The 26,067-nt window shown below is 54.2% G+C and overlaps 10 protein-coding genes across 10 annotated transcripts; 6 read left to right on the top strand and 4 right to left on the bottom strand.

Moving 5' to 3' along the window:
* Nucleotides 1–313: 313 nt before the first annotated feature.
* Nucleotides 314–3,231, bottom strand: SETTUDRAFT_126779 (uncharacterized protein; the record flags this gene model as incomplete). Its single annotated transcript, XM_008024343.1, has 3 exons — nt 314–1,437; nt 1,492–3,034; nt 3,086–3,231. The coding sequence occupies 3 exons, from the start codon at nt 3,229–3,231 to the stop codon at nt 466–468; spliced, it is 2,661 nt and encodes an 886-aa protein (XP_008022534.1). The 3' UTR covers nt 314–465.
* A 488-nt stretch (nt 3,232–3,719) lies between these two features.
* Nucleotides 3,720–4,847, top strand: SETTUDRAFT_167407 (uncharacterized protein). The gene has a single exon (XM_008024342.1). It carries the CDS (start codon nt 3,743–3,745, stop codon nt 4,727–4,729), a length of 987 nt encoding a protein of 328 aa, XP_008022533.1. The 5' UTR covers nt 3,720–3,742; the 3' UTR covers nt 4,730–4,847.
* Nucleotides 4,848–5,079: 232 nt separating this feature from the next.
* Nucleotides 5,080–5,840, bottom strand: SETTUDRAFT_25860 (uncharacterized protein; the record flags this gene model as incomplete). Its single annotated transcript, XM_008024197.1, has 2 exons — nt 5,080–5,713; nt 5,773–5,840. The coding sequence occupies 2 exons, from the start codon at nt 5,838–5,840 to the stop codon at nt 5,080–5,082; spliced, it is 702 nt and encodes a 233-aa protein (XP_008022388.1).
* Nucleotides 5,841–6,170: 330 nt separating this feature from the next.
* On the bottom strand, nt 6,171–8,007 carry SETTUDRAFT_167406 (uncharacterized protein). Its single transcript, XM_008024341.1, has one exon. The coding sequence runs from the start codon at nt 7,866–7,868 to the stop codon at nt 6,297–6,299; it is 1,572 nt and encodes a 523-aa protein (XP_008022532.1). The 5' UTR covers nt 7,869–8,007; the 3' UTR covers nt 6,171–6,296.
* A 359-nt stretch (nt 8,008–8,366) lies between these two features.
* On the top strand, nt 8,367–11,042 carry SETTUDRAFT_167403 (glycoside hydrolase family 5 protein). The gene is made up of 3 exons (XM_008024340.1): nt 8,367–9,702; nt 9,751–10,069; nt 10,119–11,042. The coding sequence occupies exons 1-3, from the start codon at nt 8,804–8,806 to the stop codon at nt 10,755–10,757; spliced, it is 1,857 nt and encodes a 618-aa protein (XP_008022531.1). The 5' UTR covers nt 8,367–8,803; the 3' UTR covers nt 10,758–11,042.
* A 666-nt stretch (nt 11,043–11,708) lies between these two features.
* On the top strand, nt 11,709–15,651 carry SETTUDRAFT_182966 (uncharacterized protein; the record flags this gene model as incomplete). The annotated part of the gene is made up of 4 exons (XM_008024339.1): nt 11,709–12,605; nt 12,655–12,849; nt 12,905–14,900; nt 14,986–15,651. 4 exons carry the CDS (start codon nt 11,709–11,711, stop codon nt 15,612–15,614), a joined length of 3,717 nt encoding a protein of 1,238 aa, XP_008022530.1. The 3' UTR covers nt 15,615–15,651.
* Nucleotides 15,652–16,609: 958 nt separating this feature from the next.
* On the top strand, nt 16,610–17,557 carry SETTUDRAFT_103818 (uncharacterized protein; the record flags this gene model as incomplete). Its single annotated transcript, XM_008024338.1, has 1 exon — nt 16,610–17,557. The coding sequence occupies one exon, from the start codon at nt 16,610–16,612 to the stop codon at nt 17,555–17,557; it is 948 nt and encodes a 315-aa protein (XP_008022529.1).
* A 532-nt stretch (nt 17,558–18,089) lies between these two features.
* On the top strand, nt 18,090–18,344 carry SETTUDRAFT_104172 (uncharacterized protein; the record flags this gene model as incomplete). Its single annotated transcript, XM_008024337.1, has 1 exon — nt 18,090–18,344. One exon carries the CDS (start codon nt 18,090–18,092, stop codon nt 18,342–18,344), a length of 255 nt encoding a protein of 84 aa, XP_008022528.1.
* Nucleotides 18,345–18,469: 125 nt separating this feature from the next.
* Nucleotides 18,470–19,388, bottom strand: SETTUDRAFT_104284 (uncharacterized protein; the record flags this gene model as incomplete). The annotated part of the gene is made up of 2 exons (XM_008024336.1): nt 18,470–19,016; nt 19,072–19,388. 2 exons carry the CDS (start codon nt 19,386–19,388, stop codon nt 18,470–18,472), a joined length of 864 nt encoding a protein of 287 aa, XP_008022527.1.
* A 277-nt stretch (nt 19,389–19,665) lies between these two features.
* Nucleotides 19,666–23,140, top strand: SETTUDRAFT_146512 (uncharacterized protein; the record flags this gene model as incomplete). The annotated part of the gene is made up of 1 exon (XM_008024335.1): nt 19,666–23,140. The coding sequence occupies exon 1, from the start codon at nt 19,709–19,711 to the stop codon at nt 23,138–23,140; it is 3,432 nt and encodes a 1,143-aa protein (XP_008022526.1). The 5' UTR covers nt 19,666–19,708.
* Between the last annotated feature and the right edge of the window lie 2,927 nt (nt 23,141–26,067).

Here is a 26,067-nt window from a genome sequence, read left to right as displayed (position 1 = left end):
TCATTGTACAAACTTGTATTTGGATTCTGCATTCACTTCTCTACCGGCGATTTAATATCTGGTAAACGTAAGAAGTCAAAGAGCAAGGAGTGACATTCCCGGAGGTATTTGGTGGCTGAGAAACAACAACGGGAAGTGGTTGCAGGATGAACTACACATGTATTGAGAAAGCACACAATCAATCAGTTCGCAAAAAAAGAAAATGTGCACGAAGAGCTCCCATAACCTTCGAACCCGGATGATGCTGTGTACTGAAGCAGTACGAAGTCCGAGTTGGAAGGAGAGATTTGTAATTGACTGGGTTCTTCTAACAATCAACCTATGCTATTTCTCACCCCAGATGCCAGTAACCTATGAAACCAATGTCCATGCCCATCAATAATCACACATTTGTCAGAAACGCCCTGTTCTCCCTTCATGGTTACACTGGATATCACAAACACGACAAATCGTACAAAAGCACCATTAGTACTTCTCCTCTAGTCTCGCCGTCATACCTGACACTGTCACCCGTTTGCGCTCCTCTATTTCTAGAGCATGCAGCTCGCGCTCCAGTTCCTTTTGCATGGTTTCCTTTTGAACAGCAGTCAGCTGATCCACGATCTTTTCAATCCCTTCCTGGGCCTGGCCATTGAATATAGCAGTGAGTTCTGATTTTGTGGTCATTGCAAGCTGGTCCCCAAGCGCCCTCAGTGCTTTAGCATTAAGGTCAGAAACTGCCTTTTTGAGCCTTTCCTCTTCGTTCGCCTTCGCCTTCTTGGCTGCCCTCTCGCGTTCGTCAGTATTGCCCTCGCCCGCCTTGCGTTTTGCAGCCTTCAATGCCTCTTTCTTTGCTTTGGCTGCCAGGTAGCGTGCCGAGTGTCCCAGCGGGCGTCCATCCTTGGTAAGCGGTTGCTCCACGTTGAGCGGGGGTGCGGTGAAGAAAAGAACACGGCCTTTCTCGTCACATTGGAATTGTTCACGGATCTCAGGTGGTATGCTGTTGTTTGCATGATCGGCCATGACATAAACTTCCACAGGCTGCGGCGCCTTGTAGTTGGAGGGCATCTGTTGGAGGTACGGTTGCTGATAGCCTGGCGTGGGTCGTGGCGTCTGAAAGTGCTGCATTGGTGCAGTGGGTTGAGGTGTAAAGGGAACATGTGGGGTAATAGGTTGGTAAGCGGGCGCTGGAGGCACCTGGTGATGCATGTGTGGTGCAGGCGACTGAGAGTGCGCGTGGTAATGTGTTGCATGAGTGGGTGTATACACGGGAGCGACATGGTGTTGCTGGGGCGTCGGTGCAGGCATTGGGGTGAGAGAAGGTGCTTGAGCTATGGGGTAATTTCTTGATGCTTCGTAGCCGTGCGAGGGAGCCGTGGGTAAGCTTGGAGTTGGCATTACAGACGCTGGCGGCGGAGTGGGCGGCGGCGGCGGAGTAGGCTCGGGGGGTGGTGAATCCTGTAGTTTGTTGTAAGCCATAGGTTATAGTGATTCAAAGCAACGCGAACTTACCTTGGGATCGCGTGGACGACGGTGGACGGCGCCAATCTTGGGAGGCGCATTTTCAGCACCCCATTCTGGCTTTGGGAGCTCGTCATCCTCTTTTTGACTGTCCTTGAGCAGATAGGCAATCGGACTAGGCACCTTCTTGAGTTTTCGCGGCGCATCAAACAGATCCATGACATAGTCCTTGTCCCTAACTTCATCAGGAAGGCAGCTAGCCCACGTCTTGATCTTATTCAGCTTGTGGTTTTCCTCGTTGTAGCGGGCTTCGCAGACGTAGATCTCCTTGTCTGAGGGGAAGTCGCGCGGACGGCCTTTGTTGTATCGCGTTATGAACATGACAAAGCAACGATCCACGACCTCGTCAATCCGGTGGTCTCGATATTGGCCGGTCTTGACAACTTCGTTCTCGAAGAAGTGTCTATCGAAACGGTGTACGGTCTGCTCTGGGCGGTAGTACCAGCAGGCATTCACCCACTGACCGCCGCTGGCATCTTGCCAGGTGCGATAGATTTGAGCAACAATGGGCTTGGTAAGGTCGTTTGCGTTTTGAATGTGTACCCAGTCGCCGACCTTCCACAACTCTCCGTTATGAACGATACCGCTGGGCATGGGTATGCGGCCCTCTTCCATGACATAGTCGGTGTCGGGCTTTTCTTTCTCAGCCTTTGCGACCTTTCGGGCTTCCTTTTGGAGGTGAATGGCGTCTTTGTAAATCTGGCTATCTTCCTCGTTATATTGCTTTGCATTCTCAAACATAAGCTCGACGTCAACCATGAAATGGTCTACCGAATTGTACTTCTTCCGCTTGAGTTTGCGCTTCAGGATATCCATGGCCATGGGGTTCTTGATCTCGGAATGGTATTCCGGCATGACCGTCTTATCGGGTACGCGCTCGAAGGCGCTGACCATGAGCTTGTTCTGCTGGTTGCGAGGTTTCCGGATAGCCTTCATGATGGTTTTGATTCGCGCTTCCATGGGAGTATCGACCCGCGGTGGACGCCCGCGCTTCTTCCGCGACTCTGGATCGTCGTTCTTAGCGTCTTCCTTTGCCGCCCTCGAGCCGCCTTCGCGCTTGGAGATGGCTGCTGTGGACCGCGGGGCCCTCCTCCTCTTGCGCTTGCCTTCGTCATCGTCATCGTCTTCTTCCTCCTCATCAACCTCAAGCTCCTCCTCGTCATCTTCCTCCTCCTCTTCCTCCTCCTCCGGCAGCAGCGGGTCTTGCTCGGGGATTTCGCCCAGGAAGGGCAGGGTAGCTACGGACTCGGATACGGTTTTCTCGTCGACCAGCCTCTTCAGCTCCTGCTCAATGGCCTTTTTGACTTCTAGCGCATCGACGTAGGCCTGCGAATCCTGCCTGTTGTAGACTTGCGCATTGTGGGGGATGAGCGCCAGGTCGCGGACGAACTCGGAAAAGTTCTTGTATTCCTTCTGTCCAAGCTTGGCCTTGATGGTGCTCAGGGCCATGGGCTCCTTGATGATGTCGTAGTAGTCGGGCACGGCGCGCTTGTTCACTTTGCGGTGGAAGAGCTTCGTGGGGTCGTAGGTGCCGCTTTGCAACAATCAGCATGGTCGCAGGGGGCATCGAAGCGGGGTTACCTACTCATCAATCCGGTAGTCGTAGACATTCTTGAGCAGCGTGGCCATGGCCTCCCATTCCTGCTCCGTGACCGTGGATGTTGCGCCGGCGGATTCGGCAGTTTCGGTGGTGGGCACCGGCGTGGAGCTCGGCGCGCGTGCGGACGCCATGGCTGCGATGGATCGGCCGACGTGGTGGTGATGCGCCGTCGTCTGCCTGCTTGGTGTTGAGGGTGTCGCGTCGTGAACATGCAGTCGCGACTGGAGCGGAGCGGAGCGGCGCCGGCGATAGGATTCTCCGGGAATGCCTGTCGCGCATCGCCGACTTGGCTTGGCCTCCTCTGGGGTTCCCGAACATTCACTTGCATCTTGCGCCATGCCGCTTGTCCGCGCCAGCCCTCGCCGCCCATGGCTGTTTCCGTAGCTGACAAACTATACTTTACCCTGCCATCCTCTCCGCCGTCTCTGCGCCTGTGTGACCAACCCGCCCTCCCCTTCGCTCCCCCCATGCCCATCGCGACCTGGTGACAACTCCCCACCGCCGCTTCCCGATCACGAGCGCCCCACCACTTCCAGCCCGCCACGCATTCACAGCTCTTTTACTTGAAACAGGTATCGAACAAACACCACATCACTATATACATCCCCGTCCCGCAGACCGCCACTCCAGGCCTCTCTCGCCATGCCGATCCGCATCCGGTTGCGAGCCCCCAACGGCACCCATACCGTTTCCCTCGACGACGATGCCGCCGTCTCCGATCTCCTTTCTTCTATCAGCGACAAGACGGAACTGCCGCTGTTCGAGCTGAAATGGAACCATCCTCCCCAGCCGCTGGATCCTTCGCTATACGGCATGTCGACGCTTTTGAAAGACATCGACCTCAAGCTCAATGGCGCTTCCATCATCGTCATTGGAAAGGCCACAGGCGATCCAAGCGAGCGAAAAGCAGAGCACGAGCTTCAGTCGGCTACATCGCAGTCGGCGCCTCTATCTCTCCAGCGAAAACAGAACTCGGCGCTCAAGGACACTCCCGAAGTGCCCGTGCCCGAGCGCGCTGGCACCATGGTCTTGAGAGTGATGCCGGACGACAACTCGTGCATGTTCCGGGCAGTTGGAAGCGCCGTTCTTTCCGACTCTCTCGATGGCATGACCGAGCTCAGATCGATGGTCGCACAGGCTATACAACGAGACCCCGAGCAGTACAATGAAGCAATCTTACAGCGATCACCCGACGAGTACTGTAAATGGATCTCGTATTCGGACTCGTGGGGTGGCGGTATCGAACTCAGCATTCTCTCTCAGGAGTTCGACATTGAAATTGCGAGCGTAAACGTGCAGGACAACCGAGTAGATCGCTTCAACGAGGGCAGGCCACGCCGCTGTATCCTGGTATATTCTGGCATCCATTACGACACCATCGCTCTCGTCCCCAACGGCGTTCCCGCTCAGGACCCCTCGCAGGACATTAAGCTTTTTGACGCCAACGACGACGTTATCCTCGAAGCCGCGAAGGAGCTTTGTCGCCAACTCCAGAAACAGCACTACTTCACCGACACCCAAAAGTTCGATATCAAGTGCAACACATGTGGCTGGAAGGGAGCCGGAGAGCGTGGAGCGATTCAACACGCAACAGAAACGGGACACAGTGATTTTGGCGAGGCAAAATAGGTATGCAAGTACAAGTATAATTTACAAATTAGAGAAGGGAGTGGGTACAGCCGCAGTTATGAGTAGGATACAAGCACTTATATGATATATAATATACCCATGAGACGTGCTGGTTCAGTATAGAAGGAAAATGCGACGCCTTCCCTTGATCTTTTTGTCATGTGTCGATACAGTGTAATGACGTGAACAACGAGGCAGCACGAAGCGAAACATCCGATTGCGTTTTCCTTCTTATGCGCGACACTCAGGTTGTTGTAGCTGCTCATTTTGTCTGAGTGGTGCTGTTACCATCAAGTCAGAGCGCATCCATGATATGGAATCCGGGCTTGCGCTCAACAAGTCTTCAGCTGTCACGTGAGGAACTGCCTGGAGGTTTTGGTACTCTGGACGCTTGTACCGTGGCAGTAATAAGTCTCGGGTTGTGCGATCCGCGGTCGCTGCACTCTGGCCGATGGTATCGCGCGCACCTTGATTAATGCCGGTACGAGTTCCTCGAAGAAATCAGTTCCTCGAAGTAGAGCCATGGTCGTAGAACCTGGTGCCGTAGCTGCAGAGTACGCGCACAAGTCAACCATGAGGCGGCGAGCTGGCGAGCCCTTGGGAGTACCGTCGTAAATAATCTTGATCATGTTCCTTGCCACATAGATGGCGTTTGATTCGGAAGCGTTGTCGATTATGGCGTCTATAGCTGCCTCCTGAAACGTTTTATCCATGAGCTTTTCACCAAGAACGTATAGCCGAGCTAGATGCACGGCAGTATCGTTTGAGGGACTCAAAGTGAGAGGCTTCCGCGAGTATAGCCACTGGCAGTAGGCGTGCATTGCTCCGGGGTCTTCTTCAGCCAGGTCGGCCTGCAGAACACCATCACGGCGCCACTGTGGTTTGATGGCGTTTCTAAGGAAATCCGAGGTCGATGTGAGAACGTCTTTGTGGATCTGGATGCTTCCGGTGCGTGTCAGGACAGTGGCCATTTCACTTAGGATGCTAAGTAGGGTAATGGTTAGATCGGACTCGGACTGCCTTGTGCGTAATTCGCTACTTACTTTGGGATTTCGCCATCGTCTTTTGCGTAGGCCACAATACGCGCACACTGTGACTTGGGTGTTGCCATTTCCTGTGTCTTTGCTGGACTGTCTTCCCAATCGCAAGTGCTGTACTTTGAGGTTGGTTGTTTTCTGTCTGTGACATCTATACAGTTACACGTACAATCTAGGATGTATTAGAGGGACCATCGAGTGTGACTTCGACTGGGGCTGGTGGAGGTGTATGGAAGTAGTGAGGTGTAACAGCAATTGAGATCAACAAGAAATTTTGGAAAAAAAAAGTTCATGGTAAAGACTAGCATTGTGCGAGTGAAGATGGAAGTGAAAGTGAGGCAGCTTGGCGGACTGGGGGTGAAAGCAACGCGCAATGTGATTTAGTAAAAAATTGCTAAAGATGACCGTAATTCATTTCTCAAAGTGCCATGGTCAGTGATATCAAAAACTACAAAACGCCATTATGCTCTACCCATGTTGTGTCCCCTCCAAACTCCAGGCCAAGTACGAGACGATGTAGGAACGCTAGTCTAAAAGGGAAAGCCGCCGGGAAAGCCGCCACCAGGGAATCCACCACCCTGGTGGAACTTGAAGCTGCCTCCGCCGGGGAAACCTCCACCTTGTCTGAACATGAACTGCTGGCCACCAAACGGCGAGCCCTGGAACGGATTGCCTTGCTGCTGCTCATTGTTGTTGGGGTCATCACCGCGGTCGAATCGTGCCTTGAGTTCGGGATCGGAGAGGACTTCGTATGCTTCGTTGACGTCTGACATCTTCTTCTGCGCGTCTTCGAGCGACATGTTGTTCGAGGCAGCCTTGTCCGGGTGGTACATCTTGCTCAGCTTGCGGTACGCCTTCTTGATTTCGCGCTCGTCAGCGTCGCGCGACACGCCGAGGACCTTGTAGTAGTCCTTTTCCTTGGAGCGCTTGAGCAGGGTGCGGGCCTTTTGCAGCATCTCGTCGAGTCTCTGGTGCTGGTGGTGTTCTTTGGCGTGCTCTAGGGTGCGGATGCACTCCTCAAAGTTGTCGGCGTCGAGCTGGCCCTGGGCCTTGTGGATCAGTCCGTGGAGGGAGTCGGGGTTGTGTTGGAGAGCCTCTGTGCAGTATGGTGTGCCCTTCTTCAGGTTGTTCATTTCGACGTAAGCCTCGCACGTCATGTCGAGGAGGTTGTAGTAGAGGCCTTGGGGAGAGTTGGCGAAGATGTAGCCCTGCTTGGAGTAGTCCTGGAAATCCTGCTTCACCTCCTTCAGGAGACCAGGATCCTGCTCACCGCGGTCGATGAGGAGTTTAGAGGCGGTGGCGAACTGGCGCTTTTCGAAGAACTTGCGCACTTTCTTGATGTCCTTGTCGAGGTTCTTTTCGCGGCGGCGCAGCTTCATGCATGCCTTGGAGTCCGGGTCTGACTGCAGGCATTGGGCAATGTGCTTGAGTCCCTTGTCCGTCTCGCCGAGAGAGTAAAAGGCCATGGCGGAGCTCTGGAGGTGCGGTTCAATGTCGCCCGTGTTGGTCTGGAGGAGGTGCTGCAGGTCGCTGATGCCCTCGACGACCTCGCCCTTCTCGAAGCGACAGCGCGCGCGCGTCTTGCGGATGTCGTATGCACCGCTTGCAACCACGATGGCGGCGCCTGCATTGGTGACGCACGAGTCCCAGTCTCCTTTCTCGGCGGCCGCCTGCGCGATGACAGCGGCCGCCTGGGCCTCTTCCAGCTGGGCGATGTCGTCCGTCTTGCCGGCAGCCTCGTAGTCGTTGCGCGCGGCATCCCAGTCGGCCTTGCGCGCCCTTATCTTTGCGCGCTGCACCAATGCGCCTTCGAAGCCAGGCTTCAATTCCAGCACCTTGTTGAAGTCCTGCTCGGCCTGCACGGTCCGGCCGATCTGGAGGTATGCGGCGCCGCGCCTGAAGTAGGTGAGGTAGTTGCGCGGGTCACGGGAGATGGCGACGTCGAAGTAGGTGAGGGCATCTTGCGTGTTTCCGGTGGCGAGCTGCACCGTGGCGTCCTTGACCAGCTGCGATACAGGCGTGTCGGCGGGGATGTCGGCGGCAGAAAGGGCGCTGGCAAGGGGCAGCAGCCCGAGGGCGACAGTCGAGAGCCTGAGGATCATGATGCGACGGGGTGGTGGGGATGGTCGTCGGTGATGGAGGGCAGCGAGAGACGGGGGACCAGAAGGCCAGGGCAATGCGCGCAAAAAACAAACAAACAGTGGAGGTTGGTGACGGCTTTACCTGGGCATGCGAGGCGAGTGCAAGAAGAGCTGGCCGGGGCACGTCGTCTTTATGAGGCCTTCGCCGGGCGCTTCATGCAACTTGTCCTGATGTCGGGGTACTGCCGCAGGGGCCACTTCGATCCAGCGACCCCGGCCGCGCTAAGTGCGTCATGCATGTGCACGCCGCCTCTGCATCCGTACAGTCGTCTGCCATTACTATCCTTCCCAATCCTCTCTCTCTCGTTTCCTACTCCTGCACACATACACCCTGCTCCCCCCCCGGTGTGCTGTCCCCTGTGCCCTGTTTTGTTGCACCGCCGCCCCCTCCACTCCTTCCAGTCTTTCTCTTCCCTCAGTAATGTCTTCGGTTCGGCTGCGTATCGACGGACGAACATTCCGCGACCCCCAGAACCGCGAAGTCACGCTGCACGGCATCAACTGTGCCGCTGATGCCAAGTGTCCCGCCACTCCCTACCAACCTTCGCATGTAGCCGAAAACTTCTTTGACGGCGACAACGTGTCCTTTGTAAACCGGCCCTTCTCCCTGCAGGATGCGGCCACGCACTTCTCGCGGCTGCGGAGTTGGGGCTACAACACCATACGCTACATCTTCACATGGGAGGCCATAGAGCACGCGGGGCCAGGCCAATACGACGAAGAGTGGATAGACCACACCATTGCCGTGCTGCGAAAGGCCAAAGAGTATGGCTTCTATATCTTCATGGATCCCCACCAGGATGTCGTAGGTCGCATTCATTCCAATGCATTCGCAGTCGCCCCCACCCTAATGTGTGACGCAGTGGTCCCGATTCTCTGGAGGCTCGGGCGCACCCATGTGGACGCTGTACGCCTGTGGCCTGGATCCCGAGAACTTCGCCGTGACGGAGGCGGCCGTGGTGCACAACACATACCCTGACCCAGCCGCATTTCCCAAGATGATCTGGACGACCAACTACATGCGTCTGGTGTGCCAGGTCATGTACACGCTCTTCTTTGGTGGCCGAGACTTTGCGCCCAAGGCCATTATTGACGGCAAGAATATCCAGGACTACCTGCAGGAGCACTTTATAGGCGCATGCGAGCATCTTGCGGGGCGGATCCAAGAGGCGGGCGACCTGTGGCACGACCCCATTGTCGGGTGGGAGAGCATGAACGAGCCCAACCGAGGCCTCATCAGCTACCAGGACATCACGCAGATTCCGAGCGAGCAAAAGCTCCAGAAGGGCACATCACCAACAGCCTGGCAGGCAATACTTACCGGATCAGGCAGAGCTTGCGAAATCGCGACGTGGGAGTTTGGCGGCTTGGGTCCTTATAAGAGCGGATCCGTCCTGGTCGATCCGCAGGGCACGTTGGCATGGCTGTCGAAAGATTACGACGACACCAAGTATGGCTGGAAGCGCGACCCTGGGTGGCGGCTGGGTGAATGCTTGTGGGCGCAGCACGGTGTATGGGACCCCAAGACCGACACGGTGCTGAAAAAGGACTACTTTGGCATTGACCCCAAGAACGGCGCCAAGATCGACTATGAGTACTTTACCAACCACTACTGGCTACCGCATTATCGCGCCTACAGCAGCATGGTCAAGTCCATCTTCCCAGACTCGCTCATGTTCTTCCAGCCTCCCGTGCTGGAGATACCTCCCAGCATCAAGGGCACCGAGGACGACGACCCCAACATGATCTTTGCGCCTCATTTCTACGACGGCATTACGCTCATTACGAAGAAATGGTATGTCTCGACATTGGTCCATGTCCGATTCAATCTAATGTAGTGCAGGAACCGGGTGTGGAACGTGGACGTTTTCGGCGTGCTGCGAGGAAAGTACCTGACGCCGGCATTTGCCATCAAGATTGGAGAGACGGCGATTCGAAACTGCTTCTCGCACCAGCTCAAGGCGATCCGCGACGAGGGCACTCAGTACACGGGAGTGCACCCGTGCATCTTCACCGAGATTGGCATCCCCTACGACATGGATGACAAGTATGCGTACAAGACGGGCAACTACAGCAGTCAGATAGCAGCGCTGGACGCCAACCATTTCGCACTCGAGGACAGTATGGCCAATGGGTTTGCGCTGTGGACCTATGTTGTCAATGTAAGTCAGGCTGCAGAGGCGGGGGCTGGTGAGACTAATGCAGACGCAGAACGGCCACTACTGGGGCGACTCGTGGAACGGCGAGGACCTCTCCATTTTTTCCTTGGACGACAAGGCGGTGCCAGCACGCGCCTTTTCGCCCGAGGAGTCGCGGGCATCCGTCGACACGAACTCGCCGACATTCTCGAGGGCGCAGTCGACGGACACGCTCAGCGTCAACCCGAGCAACTTGCAAAAGACGATTTCGGCGGAGCGGATGAGTTCGAGGCGGAATGATGGCGAGGGCGATGTGGCGGGCCTGCGTGCGGCCGAAGCCTTTATTCGCCCGACGCCGGTTGCGGTGCACGGCGACATTTCCTCGTATGGATTCGACCTCAAGAACTGCACATTCAAGCTGGCGCTGTCGGCGCCGAGCTCAACGGCGGAAGACGCGCCGACCGTGTGCTACGTGCCCGAGTTCCACTTCCCGTCGGGCCAGACGAGCGTCGAGGTCAGCGGGGGCAAATGGACCATGACGTGCGAGGAGACGAATGGGGCGCTGCAGCAGATACTGCGATGGTGGCATGCCGAGGGCGACCAGTCGATCGTGGTCAAGGGCGTGGTGCGGAAGGCGGGGAGCGCGCTGGGCACGGACGAGGATGAAGGGTACTTGCAGCAGTGCCAGAAGCAGGCGTGCGCTGTCATGTAGGCGAGGCGAGGCGAGGCGAGGTGCGGTGCAGTGTGGTGCAGTGTGGTGCAGTGTGGTGCAGTGTGGTGCAGTGTGGTGTGGTGTGGTGTGGTGCGTGAAGGATGGCGATGCCGGGGCGTGGTGTTGCGGGGGAGGGGCGAGCTGGTCGCTGGCCGCTGGGGGCCAATGCGCAGTGATGCAATGTCATGCGACGCTCAGGTCACGCACATGATCCGATTCTGCGAAAGCGAATACGGACGCGGATGATTTTTTCTTGTATATGGCCAGGTGTTTGGGAGATGCTGGGGGGATATCTCGGCGAATGAAGGCCGTCCAAGCACGCAGTAGTAGTCGTGGCCGTGGCCGTGGCCGTGGTTGTGCGTCGTGCATAGCAGTTGCAGTGAGGGCGCGCCATCTTACATATTCTCTTGTCCCTGCCTGGCGGCGCCGCCCCTCGCCCCCCTCGCCCCCCCCAAAAAAAGCAGCTGACAGCGCGTCGACGCGTGCCGTGGGCTGGGGGACAAGCAGCCTGCAAAGCGCGTTGGTGCCACCCGGGCGACGTGGATGCATGTAAGCCCACGGCTGATTTCCTGCACACAATCGAGCCCCAAGCACACTCACTCACTCACGCCCACGGCCACGCCTGACTGACGCCTGACGCCTGCGTGGAGTTGAGTTGAGTTGAGGCACACACACAGCACACAGCACGCAGCACGCACACGCTACACCGCCATCTGCCGTGGTTTGTCCCAGACACTGGGCGCCAAAGCTTCTCAAGCCCCCCTCCGCCCCAAACCCCCCAAACCCCCCAAACCGGGCCTTGGTCTTGGTCTGGTCCGCTGTCCACTCTCTCTTCCGCTTTCAGCAACTCCCGCGCCCGCAACACCTCAGCCTGCCGTCCCCCATCCTGCGCCCCCCCCCCCCCCGACCTGTCGTGCATCAACAAAGTTTCGTCCACGCTCTCCCCCCACGATGAATCTTGGGGCGGACCAAGCCCCCCACACGACTCTCACAAATGGCGGCGGCGGCGGCGGAGCGCAACACCACGACAATGCCCACTCAGACCTCTCGCAGGTGCTAGAGGCGCTGCAAGCCATCTACGCCCCGGCCTCGAGCAACGACACCCGTCGCCAGGCCACAGAGTACCTCGAGCAGGCCAAACGCCACCCCGAGGCCCCGTCGCATGGCCACACGCTCGCCCTCGACCGCTCGCAGCCTGCACAGCTGCGCTACTATGGCCTCACCATGCTCGAGTACTCGATCAAGTACAATTGGGAGGACTACACCGTCGACCAGGGTACCGCGCTGAGGGCGTGTGCTGTCGAATTGGCGCAGAACGTGACCGAGAGCGACCCCGTCTACATTCGCAACAAGATTGCCCAGCTGTGGACAGAAATCGCCAAGCGCAGCTGGGGCGCCGAGTGGCTGGACATGGACGAGCAACTCGTCGCCCTCTGGACAAACTCATTGCACCACCAAGCCGTCGTGCTCTACGTCCTCGAGACGCTTTCAGAGGAGGTCTTCAACCGCGAAGATGCTACCGCAGGCCTGCGCGGCACCGATCTGGGCCGTGCCTGTGTCGAGATCTTCACGCCTCACGCCGTCATACAGGAGCAGCTCCCTACCAGAGAAAAAAGCCTCGATCTACGCTGCGGCGACCAGGGGTGGCTGACAAGGCTGTGCGAAAACTTGGCGTGGTGCCTGGCCCAGGACTACCAGAACCAGGACAATGTCCGGGCCAACGCCGTCAAGACGATGCATGCGCTTAGGGCCGCCATGCCCTGGGTCATGCCCAAGGCCATTGCCGCTACACAGGTCATTGAGGCCGTCTGCAAGGCGCTCGCCACGCCCGCCGCCGACATGCAGATTGTATAGTGACCCAGCGCATGATTTGGAGACCGCCACTGACACCATGCAGGCCGCAGTCGAGACCCTACAGGCAATTTACAACCGAACGCACCTACACGACGACGAGTTTGTCGAGCTCGTCTGCCCCATGTTCACACCCGGCAGTGTCTCGCTGCTTCGCGAAGTATACAATTGGACAATCACGGGCATGGACGTCAATGATATTGATGACCAAAAGTACATGCTTTGCAAGAGGCTCTCCGAGGTAGGTACCCCTAATCTCAACTGGCTCCCCCCTTGTACGCGGCTAAGGAGTGCAGTTGGCAAACAATCTTGGTCTGTTCATTGAACAAAAGCCCCGGTCGATTCCAGAAGGCAGCGATCTCCCCGGCATATTTGCTTTTCTTTACGACATCATGCGCAACCCGAGTCTTGTTGTCTCGATACCCGTCCTTCACTGCTGGACCAAGCTGCTGCGATCGAGCGTTGTTCGCGAGTCTGACGTGGTGAATTCCATGGTCGGCGGTCTGCTAGAGACGTGCTGTGCGCGGCTGGTCCGCTACGAAGCGCTTCCCGAAGACGCAGAGGACGTCACATTGCAGTTCTTGAATGAAGATATTGATACTATTCCCGAGCGCCATGCATTCCTAGGCAACTATCGGAGATTCTGCGCCGATGTCATCGAGGTCCTGGTTCGCAAGACGCCCGTTGAGGCCATGGAGCATATCCTGTCGCAAGCAACCAACATGCTGCAAAATCTGTACAGCGACCAGCCCTCGTTCCAGCCGCAGACGTTTAGCAAAAACTCGCCCCAGGTTCTCCGGGTTGACGCACAAGTCACCGTCATCGAGGCTGCACTCAAAGGCTACATGAAGTGGCAGCAAGGCCAAGGCGAAGACGCGCAAGCCGATGAGCGGACGCGCAACGTGCTGGAAGACTCACTCGAGCAATGGGGGCGGCAGATCCTGCAGGCGCGCTTCGATGACCCCGAAGTCGCAAGAAAAATCATCTCGCTCATGGCGACGCTGGCTACCAAAGCTCTGGGCGACCGCTCGGGCTTTGCCCTCACCTTCCTCGAGTACATGCTTACCATACGTCTAGCAGATGACACAAACTACCCACAGTACTCGGAAGCGGTAAAAGACCTGGAGCGCATATGCAGCTTAGAGATGCAGAAACTAGCCATGAAGTTTGCCGATGACTTTATGAACGTCTACGAGCAATTAGAAGCAAAAGTCAATGAGATGATCAATGACCCCACGACTGACGAACGCCAGCGAATGGCATACTCTGCTTTTCTTTTCATCATCATACATAGGTGTTCAGCCTTGGACCGCACCACCCAAGAAGAGCGCATGAGACAGATGCTTAACCGCGTCAAGGAGGCATGGCGCAACGATGAGTTTACCCAAGCCATTTCTTCGTTCCAGTCCTTTTGCACTGTTCTGGGCATGGGCCAATTGCCCGAGTTTCTGTCTGCAAACAATTTCCGCGGCGTCCATGACTGGTCTGAGCAGCAGCTGCCCAGTGACGGTCAGGCGTTGCAGGCTTCCATCCTTGAACGATCCCAGCAATTGCCACTTCGACTCACCAAAACGCTACTTGCAGCGTCCACGGAGAAGCTGCGCGACGGCACTGCTGCCTACGAGACTGCTGCCGCGTTGTGGGCAGAGACGATACCCGTCTTGCTTCCCAACCTCCTCCAGCTCGTGAGCCATGCACAGGCTTTCAATGACATTGACAGCAACTGGTCACACTTGCCTCTTGAACTGCAGCAGGTCATCCGCCGTGTGCTGACGGATCGATTCTGGCAAGCGGGTATCTCGACGGAGAGCAGGGATGACTTCTTTGCGAGAGTTAGTGGCTCAAAATCCACCTACGAAGGTTTCGCTTCGACGGTTCGAGGCACTGTGCGACAGATCAGGGAGAGTTCGTACTACATCCTCTACTCATTGACAAGGTTCCGAGATTACTTTTACGGCATACAAGACTTACCAGGACCTCTGAGCCAGGCTCTCTTTGGGCACGCTGGTGCTTTGACTGCGCACCATCTCTCTGTTCTGCTTACGGTGTCTACACATCTGATTGAAGGCTGCCCATCGCAATTACGAGCGCACTTTCTGCCACCTATGATACAGGGGCTGTTTCGCGAATTAGACTCTAAGATTTCTCGCGAATGGAACGAGATTGCTCGACAAGTGGCGGAATCAGGGGATAATGACAACTTGACAGATGAGATGAAGACGGAGAGTATACTCCGCCAGCTTACGTACTCGTCTGTCTCGCTTGTCGCTGTGCTGCTGGATTCGAGACAAGGTAAGTGATTGATTACTTCTGAGTGGCATTCAAACCTCTTGTCAAAATGCTATTGGCATAGACATGGAAACTGACGTAAATGCAGAGTTCGCTCGGCAAGATGATCAGAGCCGCAAGGAAGCAAATGCACCGCCAATGTGCGATTTCATTCTTGAGACGCCGTCCGTTTTGGAGCCCATTCTTCTCTTCTGCAATTCGACCATTCGCGTCCGCGATACTCGATCTGTCGTGACCATCGTACGCGTCATGCGCACGCTGCTTCCCCGCTTCAAAGAAAAGTCCCCGATCCGCGACTACTTCTGCAATGACATTCTCAAATCTGCCATCACTTCCTTGCACGAACCCTACTTTGTGGATTGCCAAAAGGAGCTCGCATCTCTGATTGCTGGCATTATCCATCTCGACGAGGAGATTCCGCGCTCCATTATCCTCTCGCTGCCTGGAATGGGCGACGAAGCTCGAGTTGACCGCCGGCTCTCGAAACTCCAAAGTGCGAACCGTCAGGATGAGAGAATGCAGCGGAGCATCGTTCTGGATCTACTCAGCAGTATCAAGGGCGTAAGCATACACGAGCAGGGCAAGATCCAGCGACCCAAGGCCAAGAATAGGACCGTCATGATGGAACAGTACATGACAGTTGATCAGCAACCAGCCATTGTTCGCGAAACGAGCCCAGGGCTAGCAGGCGTGGCGGATATGTTTGGGGGGCAATAGACATGGGGCGAGGGTAATGGATATTTGAAGAGAGTGCAATATTCGGGGCGATCTGGCAAACGATACCCTGGGGGTCGGGCATGCATGTTTGGTTGGTTGGACCCGGTAATAGTCATTATCTCCTTTTGTCAAGTATAGCAACGTTGGGCATTTTTTTTGGCCCTCCTCCCTTTTCAAGGGCATATTATCATAAAGACGGCAGATTTAGACCAAGTGATTTGAAAAAAAAATTGACAATAGAATTTCAGTCGAAACTTATAAGATCATTTAGCTGCGATCCACGAGTTAAGTAAAGTGAATGTGCGAGTAAACTACATGTAGATGGTTAAAGGCACCATTTAGAAATCAACAGTCTCCTATATAAGTACTTACTTAGTTGAAGATGGAAACATTAGTCTTATAGTCTAGACTTTTCGACATGGCCTAGTCATCTGCCGACTATTTTACTACAAGACTCTTTCTTTCTTTCTTTTTATTCAGAATAGCAAGGCAGACTTGGAAATATGCGTTTTACTTCTGATCATTTGTGCAGGTTATTAATCTGTCTGAGCATTGCATATGCCATGCCATATACATCGAGTCTGGCGGGTTTTCTACCGCGGATTCCCAACAGGAGGACATCTTGATCAAGGAGCAGGACGCGAAGACACATGTTGAAGAGAACTACAGTCAAGCAAGCAAGGACCAAGCAGGATATTTATTTACAGTGAATACAAACGGTATTAACCATGGACTCGAATGGCACAAAGGGGGGAGAAGCGGGTTTCCGACTTCGGAACGTTCCGAATCCAACTCGGTTATTCAAGGATATCGGAACGCGCCCCAGACGCTGTCAATCAACGTCTGACTCCGTGTTGCATGGTGTCTTGGAAATAACAATATCCTGCCTATTCAGCCTTGTTTTTTTTATATTTGGCACAACCATCTTTTTCCAATTCCTCTTTGACAAGACTGAGTCGACTGTGTCCATCCTACGACTTTGGTTATATACGACCATGGCGCCTCCACCAGCACCAGGCGTGTGGTGCCCCGCAGTCACCTTTTACACCCCGGACAGCGAGACTGCAACCCTGGACCTTGTCGCGCAAAAGCAGTACTTCACGTACCTTTCGCAGTCTGGTCTGACTGGGCTCGTCATTCTCGGATCCAATGCCGAAGCGTTTTTGCTCACGCGAGACGAGAAACGGGCACTGATGAAGTGCGCACGTGAAGCAGTCGGCCCCGATTATCCTCTGATGGTGGGTATCTCTGGCTTCTCAGTACCCCAGGTCATGGAGAACATCAGCGATGCAATTGAATCGGGGGCAAACTATGGATTGCTGCTCCCGGCGGCATACTATGGGCCTGCGACATCAAAGGACGTGGTCATGGCCTTTTACGACGAGGTTGCACAGAAGAGCTCATTGCCCATTGTCATTTACAACTTCCCGGGCATTTGCAGCGGCGTGGACCTCGACTCTGTTACTATTGCGGCCTTGGCCAAGCGCAACCCCGGAAAGATTGTTGGCGTCAAGTTGACGTGTGGAAGCGTGGCAAAGATCACCCGGCTTTGTGCAGAACTACCGAGCGACATGTTCTCGACGTATGCAGGACAGGCCGACTGGTTGATTGCCGGGTTGGCTGTCGGAAGCGCAGGATGTGTGTCGGCATTCAGCAACGTCTTTCCCAAGGTATGCTCGAAAGTCTACGAGCTGTACACGAGCGGTAAGACGCAGGAGGCATTGGAGCTGCATCGCAAGGCTGCGTTGGCGGAAAGCCCAATAAAAGCTGGAATTGCACCAACTAAGCATGCAGTCAGTCAGTACAGCGCAAAGGCTGCAGGTATCGAGGGTGCAGAGGAAAGGCTACATCCAAGGCAACCCTACATGCCGGTTGGTGAGGCACTGAAAACGAGCGTTAAGAATACCATGGGGGAACTGGCTGCGATTGAAAATGGCTTGTAAACTGGCTGGTAGTATAAAAAAAATGCATGATAGTTGTGTGCCGTGTGGAGGCGATGATGACATTGAGTATGGGTTGACCAGAGATGGACGGTGATGTTGGTAATATTCGAGGGCCGACCCTGGACCTCCCTAGCGTCGCACGTGCCCTATCGATAACCAACACTCACGCCTGAGCTTTTTTCCCATGCAACCATACTCTACCAAGATGGCGGCGCAAAGAGGAGCAAATGGTGTTGAGAAGAAAAAAAGGTCCAAGAAGCGAAGGACGAGGACTGAAGGTACAGGAGCAGCGTACGAAAGCCCAAGAACGTGTGTTAACGTATGCATAGTGTCGTCGTCAAGCGAAAGCGACAGTGACAGCAATGTGTCGAGTGGAAAAGTCGCGCGTGTAGAAGACGATGCCAGCGTAAGTACATCAGACAAAGGTCATGCGACCGGGCTTAACGTTGGACAGGACGCATCACCGGCACCTGTAGTAGCCAAAAAAGAAAAGAAGAAAAAGGCCACTGCCCAGCAGGATGACGATGTTGTAATGGAAGACGCGCCGGCATCTCCCTCACAACCGGCAAAATCGACATGCAAGTCTGGCAATCAGGCGCAAGAGGACTTTGGCGCTCTTTATCTGCGCAAGATCGCCTCCGAGTTTGCCGATGACCTTGATAAAGTGCGCGAGGCGCAAGACTTCAAGGCGAGCAGTGTGCCGATGCTTATCCACGCCTTGAAGCAAGGCGAAAGTCTGTTCACGGCAGAGGAGAAGAGGAGGGTTGTTGCAGCTACGAAGGCGTAGGAGGAAGAGCAGGCATGGGTGGAGTTTGGAGTTGTGTCTTCATGTCGTTCGTATCTTGCCTCCCAATGGAACCGAACTGGCTCTCCGTTAGTCAAACGCCATGCCATGCTTTCGCGATTGAATGCTCAATGCGCCTCAACTTCCATGCTCGACCGCCACTCCAGCTCGATGGTCCAAGCCAGTAAATTCGGGTGCTTGATCAGGACCATGTCGTGCGCTAGCTTCATGACCTTGGCCCTCTTGTCTGCCTTCTGCCCTGTAGGCAGCACCATCAACGCGTCATATGCCCTCGCCAATAGTTTCTCTTCATACTCCCTGCGCAGCTCGTCGTCGCGCGTCCAGTTGACAATTTGCTCGTATATATCCTCAAGCGGGCTAGCGGCATAGACCTCGTTCTTGACCGAGGCGGTGGTCCCCTCTAGTGTCGCGCCCACGCGTAACCGCCGCTCTTCTATGAGTCGCTTTATAGTCGATGCTTCCTGGGCCTCGTGCATCTCGGCGATGCGCGTCAGTGTTGCTGAGGGGTCGGGTAGCCGGCCTTCCAGGTACGAGTATACGGGCGACGAGGGCAGCTGTGTGCCGAGGGCGCGGGCGTATTGAGTCTTTGTGCCGTGGGCGCGGGCGTGGTCCACAAGCTTGTCGATGGCCGACTGCGCCTTGTACGCATCGTCACTGTGCCTGTCAGCAGGGCTTTTGCCACGGCAGCTATCGGCTGAAGCGAGCGTACAGGTCCATGTATATTTGGGCGAGCGACAGGCCGACGTCAATGTTCTCGTCGACCTTGGTGCCCTTGAGCCCCTCGTACATGGCCCTCAGACCCAGCCAGGCCTGGGCATCGTCGGGCTTGATCTTGGTCGCCTGGTAGTAGGCCTTTGCCGCCTCGTCGAATAGACCCAGTCCGTCGTTTGCCCGCCCCAGAAAAAGATGGCCAAAGTAGCTGTTTGGGTCCTTCTCGACGACCGCCGTTGCCTGCTGCTTCGCCTCGTCCCAATCTTTTGCGCCAATCGCGGCCTTGGCGGCCTTGAGCGCTGTTTTCGTCGACATGTCGAGAGTGTGGATTCGAGCCGCAGAGAAGCGCGCGCATGCACGGCGTGAGGCTTGTTAAGAGGGCGCCATGGAGGGTTGCAGTTGGGTCCAGGCAAGCCGTGGTGGGGCGCCCAAGAGCGAATGACGCACCGCAGTCGGGCGCGTTGACCCTAGGCTACTTACTTACATCAACCTCAACCACTCTGCTTCTGCGCATTAGCTCCCCTCACATCGCTTTGCGGAGCCGGACACGGTCCTTGCCCAGTACTTTCTTGTCGGATTGCGCGTTTGCCTTGCACCGTTCATCGATTGGGCCACAGTGCCGCCGACTCGCCGTCATGGCGTCGCACGCAGACAGTGCACACGACCTGCTGGATCTGGACATCTCAACACTACGCCAATTCATCGACCTGTTCCCCAATGAGGGCCTAACAAAGGTCATCATAGGCTGGCTCAGCAGCGGCATAGCAAAATACCCACTTACGGCAGAAGGGGATTCAAGAGAAGGACCTGATCTGAGTGAAGGTGGGGTAGCTCTTACCCAGGATGTGCCCGTGTCACAAGAAGATTGTCTGGTCTTGATGACCGAGGGCATTACCGAGGCGCCCAAGTCATCACTAGCCCATTGCCTTCTTGGAGACTACTACCTGTTCCTCGAGGAGTATGAGAGTGCTGTGGAAACAACCAGGAAGGGCCTGAAATACGCTTCTGCTGAAGCCAAAAAGACCGACTTATCGTTCCAAAAGACGCGCGATGCGCTCAGCAGCACTCTTGCCACTGCCTTGGTTTACTACCAGGCCCCAAGAAACCATCCCGAAGCCAAGGGCATCTTCGAGTCTACTCTGAAGCGCAAACCACAATTCACCCCCGCCCTCATTGGCATCGGACTAGTCCTGGAAGAAGAGGAAGAATACGAGCAAGCCTTCCAGTTCTTAGAAAAAGCTCTGCAGCAGGATCCATCAAATGGCCGTATTGGCGCAGAATCAGCTTGGTGCCAGGCGTTGGCAGGTGACTACAGCACTGGACTTGAGAGGCTTCAGAAGTATCTTGACTACCCACAACTTGATGCATCCCAACAACGCGGCCGTGAACTCCGCGCGCAGACTCTCTATAGAATAGGCGTCTGCCTATGGGAGCTCGATCCGTCAAAAGCTGCGCGAAAAGATCGACAACGGACATACTCCAAGCTACTCGCAGCCATCAAAGCAAACCCAAACTATGCCCCGGCATACACGCTCCTTGGCATATTCTACGAAGATTACAACAAAGATCGCAGGCGTGCAAGGCAGTGTTTCCAAAAAGCTTTCGAACTGTCGCCCTCGGAGGTCATTGCAGCCGAGCGATTAGCCCGTCTCTTTGCCAATCAAGGAGAATGGGACATTGTCGAAGTCGTAGCGCAGCGAGTGGTAGACTCCGGCAAGGCCCGGCAAACGCCTGGCTCAAAGCGAAAGGGAGTTAGCTGGCCACACTCAGCTCTTGGAGTTGTCCAAATGAACAAGCAAGAGTACCAGAAGAGCATCGTCTCATTCCTGGCAGCATTACGAATAAGCCCAGACGACTATTACTCTTATGTTGGTTTAGGTGAGAGCTATCATAATTCCGGCAGGTACAACTCAGCCTCGCGTGCTTTCAACTACGCTGAAAACCCCACGGATGGCATCGTGATGAAGAGATCAGATGAGGAAGGATGGTTCACAAAGTATATGCTCGCCAATGTCAACCGCGAGCTGAGTGAATTCGAAGAAGCACTTGCTGGCTATGAAGCAGTACTTGCAGTTCGGCCGAAGGAGTTTGGCGTATCGATTGCATTGCTGCAGACGCTTGTTGAAAAAGCTTGGCAGTGCATCGAGACTGGATTCTATGGAGAAGCTGCTGATGGCCTGACCCGAGGCATCGAGGTTGCGGATACCATCACAGAGTACAAGCCTGACGCATTCAACCTGTGGAAAGCTGTCGGCGATGCATGCAGTATGTTCAGCTGGGCCCAGGACAAGCTCGACCATTGCCCTTTTGAGCTGGTTGTGAAGGTTCTACAGAGCAAGTCGGATATGGAACTTGACTTTGATGCCCACAAAGACATCGATGGACTTGGCCAGGAAGCGCTAGCCTCGCTCTCCACCAACAGGGACTCGATACTGACCAAAGTCCTCAAAGCCGCAATACTTGCTCAAAAACGAGCCATTTCGAGCTGTGCTCATGACATACACGCACAGGCTGTAGCGTGGTACAATCTCGGCTGGACTGAGTACAGAGCGCACGTCTGCTTAGAACAAGAAGGTGGTAAAGAGACCAAGCTTACCACATACCTCCGAGCATCTATGAAATGCTTCAAGCGTGCTATAGAGCTTGAGGCTGGCAACTCGGAGTTTTGGAACTCACTTGGTGTCATCACCACGACCCTCAGCCCAAAGGTTGCTCAACACGCCTTTGTCCGGTCGTTGCATCTTAACGAGCGTAGTGTGCACACATGGACTAACCTTGGCGCACTCTATCTTTTGCAGAATGACCACGAACTTGCGCATGCAGCCTTTTCGCGGGCCCAGTCACAGGATCCCGACTATCCTTTAGCATGGGTAGGCGAGGGTATCATTGCACTCCTCACCGGCGATGCCAACGAAGCGCTTTCCCACTTCACTCATGCATTTGAACTCTCCGAGTCGTCGCTACTGCTCCCTAAGCGGCAGTATGCAATTTCCACTTTTGACTTCCTTGTGTCTTCCCCGTCATCTTCAAGCGACATTACTAGCCTCATACAGCCGCTGTTCGCGCTTCAGCAATTAAGCATACAGGTGCCACACGACATGCCGTACAGACATCTCGGAGCATTGTTTTTCGAGCGCATCGGAAACTATGGGGCAGCTGTACATGCTCTTGAAATGGTCAATGAAAGCGTTGAGCAAGAGTACGAGAAGTCAGAGTCGCTCGCGTCCCTGGCCCGCGTTGCGCAAGCTAAGACGGACTTGGCTCGCAATCTTCTGGCCGTCGGATCCAACGAAATGGCGGTAGACGATGCCGAGACAGCCCTCGTCCTACTTGCAGAGCTGAAAAGCAATCCCAAGCAATCTGCTTTGTCAAAAGAGCAGCTTGCAAAGACCAAACTGTCTGCCCGTCTTACAGCTGGATTGGCACATTACTTCAATGGCTCCTTTGACGCAGCGATATCCTACTTCCGCGCTTCTTTGGAGGCGACTGGTTCAAATCCGGACATCATATGTCTTCTCGCAGAAGTTCTCTGGGCGAAAGGCGGTGAGAACGAGAAACAAGTGGCTCGCGATCAGCTCTTCACTGCCATTGAGAAACACGATGGTCATGTTGGTTTACTGACACTTATCGGTGCCATGACTGTTTTGGACGACGATCTTGAAACCATGGAAGCCATAAAGGATGATCTCGGCCGCATGCGCACAAACAAGGAACTTAGCGACGCACAACTCGCGCGCGTAGAAAAAGTTGTAGAAGCCATATCCATTAGTCTCGGCGGCGAGCAACAAGATATGGATGAAGCACGGAGAAGCGTTATGCTAGCACCGTATAAACATACGGGTTGGGCAGAACTTGCGGATGCTACTGGTGGCAATCTTTTCGCAAGCACCCTCTCACGAGAAACAGCAATGCGCAACGCACCTCCTAACGGCACACTTGGTGCTACTGGCCTGGCTAGTGCGATGCATAGTACTGGCGATGTCAGTGACGCTCAGAGGGCGATAGTGTTGGCCCCGTGGTCCAAGGATAGTTGGGCTGGGTTTAATCAGTGTATTCAAATTGCTTAGACTTTGGGAATCACAACAGCCCTTCGCTGCTACGTTTGCCTGTGCATCTCCGCTGATTGATTGTCGGGATTAATACCTACCTTTCTTCTCCGCTGCAGCATCGCATTGCTGTCTCACTAATAGCAGAGGGCTTATTGTGTCTCTATTTTAGCCTTGGCTAGCTCAACAACTCTTCTTTCAGCGACAATTCCAATGTTCATGATTATAAGTGCTGGCGGAAACAGACAAGATACCGCTTTGCACCATTTCCTCCAACCCCTCATCCAACTGCTGAAGACTTAGACCCTTTGTACTTAAAAGGACAACGCTTTTTGTATCCCCACCCCTCATAAAGTAACAATTGCTAGAGTCAAAAAGAGAGCAAGCCGATGAACACACTTTTTTCCCACAGAAACAGCCTCCTTTTTTGGGCTATGGCATGAAGCCCCACATCTGACATCCTAATCCTCTGTTCTAGAAGAAAAGTAAGCAGACACGATTACCATCGATATCCCACAAGACTTTGACTATATATGAAGTTGGGATTGCAAAGTAATCTGTGAAGACGACGTGGCTGGATGGCGTTACCACTAGCGCTTATTGACTACTAGCGCTTTGTTATTCTATAATCGCTAACGTGTTTCACCAGTAAGCGGGCCACCCCAGTATGTGGGCCACTTCCCTATGATATCCCACCTTTGCAACAACAACGCGTAATGTCTTAACAACGCAACGCGTTAAAAACTTATACTAAAGCAGATCTATTTCTTGCTATTACTAATCTTAATTCTAAACAAATTTAGAGTGAACGACGCGCTGCTGCCGCCTATAGCGTCCCACGAACAACAATCCAGCGTCGACGAGCTGGACAGCGCCCTCGAAGCGATTGGGAGCCACCAGCAAGGCGCCTAACAAAACTAGAAGAGGAGGCTATTACTATGCGTGTAATAGTCGAGGCTAAGCAAGGACTACCCTGTGGGAAAGACGACGTGCGAGATATGGCCAACAGACTGCTCCGAGAGCGTGGCGGGAAGGAGGTGGGCAAGAACTGGGTTGATAGGTTTGTCCAGCGCAATCCTGAGCTGCGTACGCGCCGGAGCCGTCCATACAATCACCAGCGAGCTCTCTGCGAAGACCTAGCGCTTATTAAGGGCTAGTTTAAGCTAGTTTAGAATATAAAGGCAAAGTATGGTATCGTGGACGAAGATATCTATAACTTTGATGAGACTGGCTTTATTATAGGCAAGATTTTATCACAGTTAGTTATCACGGGCTCAGACAAACCAGGGAGAACAAAGAAGATCCAGCTAGGCAATCGTGAGTGGGTTACGCTGATACAAGGCGTTGGCGCAACAGGCACGCGTATCCTAGCGTTTCTTATCTTTGCTGGCAAGGTTCTAATCTCTACCTAGTTCACAGAGGATCTGCCACGCGACTAGGTGATCTAAGTTAGTCCTACTAGCTGGACGAACAACGATCTAGCGCTTGACTGGCTTCGTCACTTTGATTCCTATGCGCGGCCTGTGGGGACGCATAGGCTGCTTATTATTGACAGCCATGAGAGCCACTGCTCGGTGGATTTCCGAGATCTCTGCGAAGAGATGAAGATAATCCTCCTCTGTATGCCTCCCCACTCGTCGCACCTCTTACAGCCTCTTGATGTGGGCTGCTTCTCGCCGTTAAAGCGCGCGTATGGTGATGCTATCTTGGTCTTAGCACGCAATCGCATCTACTATATTAGCAAAGAAACCTTCCTACTAGCGTTTAAAAAGGCCTATTATAAGGCTATTACACTAGAAAATATCCGCAGAGGGTTCTGAGGTGCTAGACTTTTACCGCACGATTATAACGTTGTTTTATCACAGCTTAACGTCATGCTGCGTACGCCAACTCCACCAGCGCAAGAGACTACTGCTTGGGAGCCGAAAACGCCGCGCAACGCGCGCGAAATGGAGGCGCAGGCTACGCTTATTCAAAACCGTATGCAAATCTAGCAAGGGTCTCCTACAAGTTCTCTTAAGGAGTAGATACAGCAGTTAAGTAAGAGAGCTTAGCAAATAGCTTATAATATAGTGTTAATGCAGGAGAAACTTGATTGCCTTAAAGCTACGATTACTGAAGTAACGAAGCGAAAAACTCGTAAGAGGCGCTACGTACAGGCAGAGGGGTCCTAGACAGTTGGCTAGATAGCTGATTAGATCGCTGAGGCAGAGGGTGGTAGCTATAATGATGGTGCAACGTCTGCGAAGAGGGTGCGTAGTGAACGGCGCTGCGGGCGTTGCAGCCAAATTGGACACAACTCTCGTACTTGTCAAGTAGAATTAGAGGATATAGAGGATAGTAATGCGTCTGAAGAATAATATCTTATTCTACTTAATAAAAAATATTGTGGTGGTGTTGCGCAATACTATTACAAAGATGTAATAGTTTGGGGAGGTGGCCCACATACTGGGGTGGCCCGCTTACTGGTGAAACACGTTATATTATTATATTTAAATTGTTAGCTTTTCTATAACGTATTCCACCACCGAGAGTGCCACCCCACCGAGTGTGCCACTTTTTCTTGGCATCGCGAACATCACATATGAAAACTTGAATTACTCTACACTAGCTATAGATGCTTCGTACGACTCACTTGCATCTAACATAGAATCTTCTTCTACATCTTTTTGGCACGTACGGGCGTTATGGCCCACTCTCCCACAGATTCCACAGTGCCGTTGACCTGGCTGGGCCTTTTCTTGACTACCCCCACCACGCGCTTTCTTTGATATTATACGACTAGTAGAAGCACTTTCAGCTGCCTGCGATGCTCCTGCACCAAATTCTAGTGTCCCGCCTGTCTGAATCCGCTTTCTTTTACGCCCTCGGCGCTTTGTTACCTCTGCTAGTTGCTCTTCAAGCTCTCGTACGCGGGCCTTCATAAGCACATTCTCATGTAGCATCTC

The sequence above is a fragment of the Exserohilum turcica genome, assembly GCF_000359705.1.
Source record: "Exserohilum turcica Et28A unplaced genomic scaffold SETTUscaffold_12, whole genome shotgun sequence".
Taxonomy (NCBI): Eukaryota; Fungi; Ascomycota; class Dothideomycetes; order Pleosporales; family Pleosporaceae; genus Exserohilum; species Exserohilum turcicum.
Note: the sequence above shows the minus strand (reverse complement) of the source record. Positions and strands in the feature narration are given on the sequence as shown.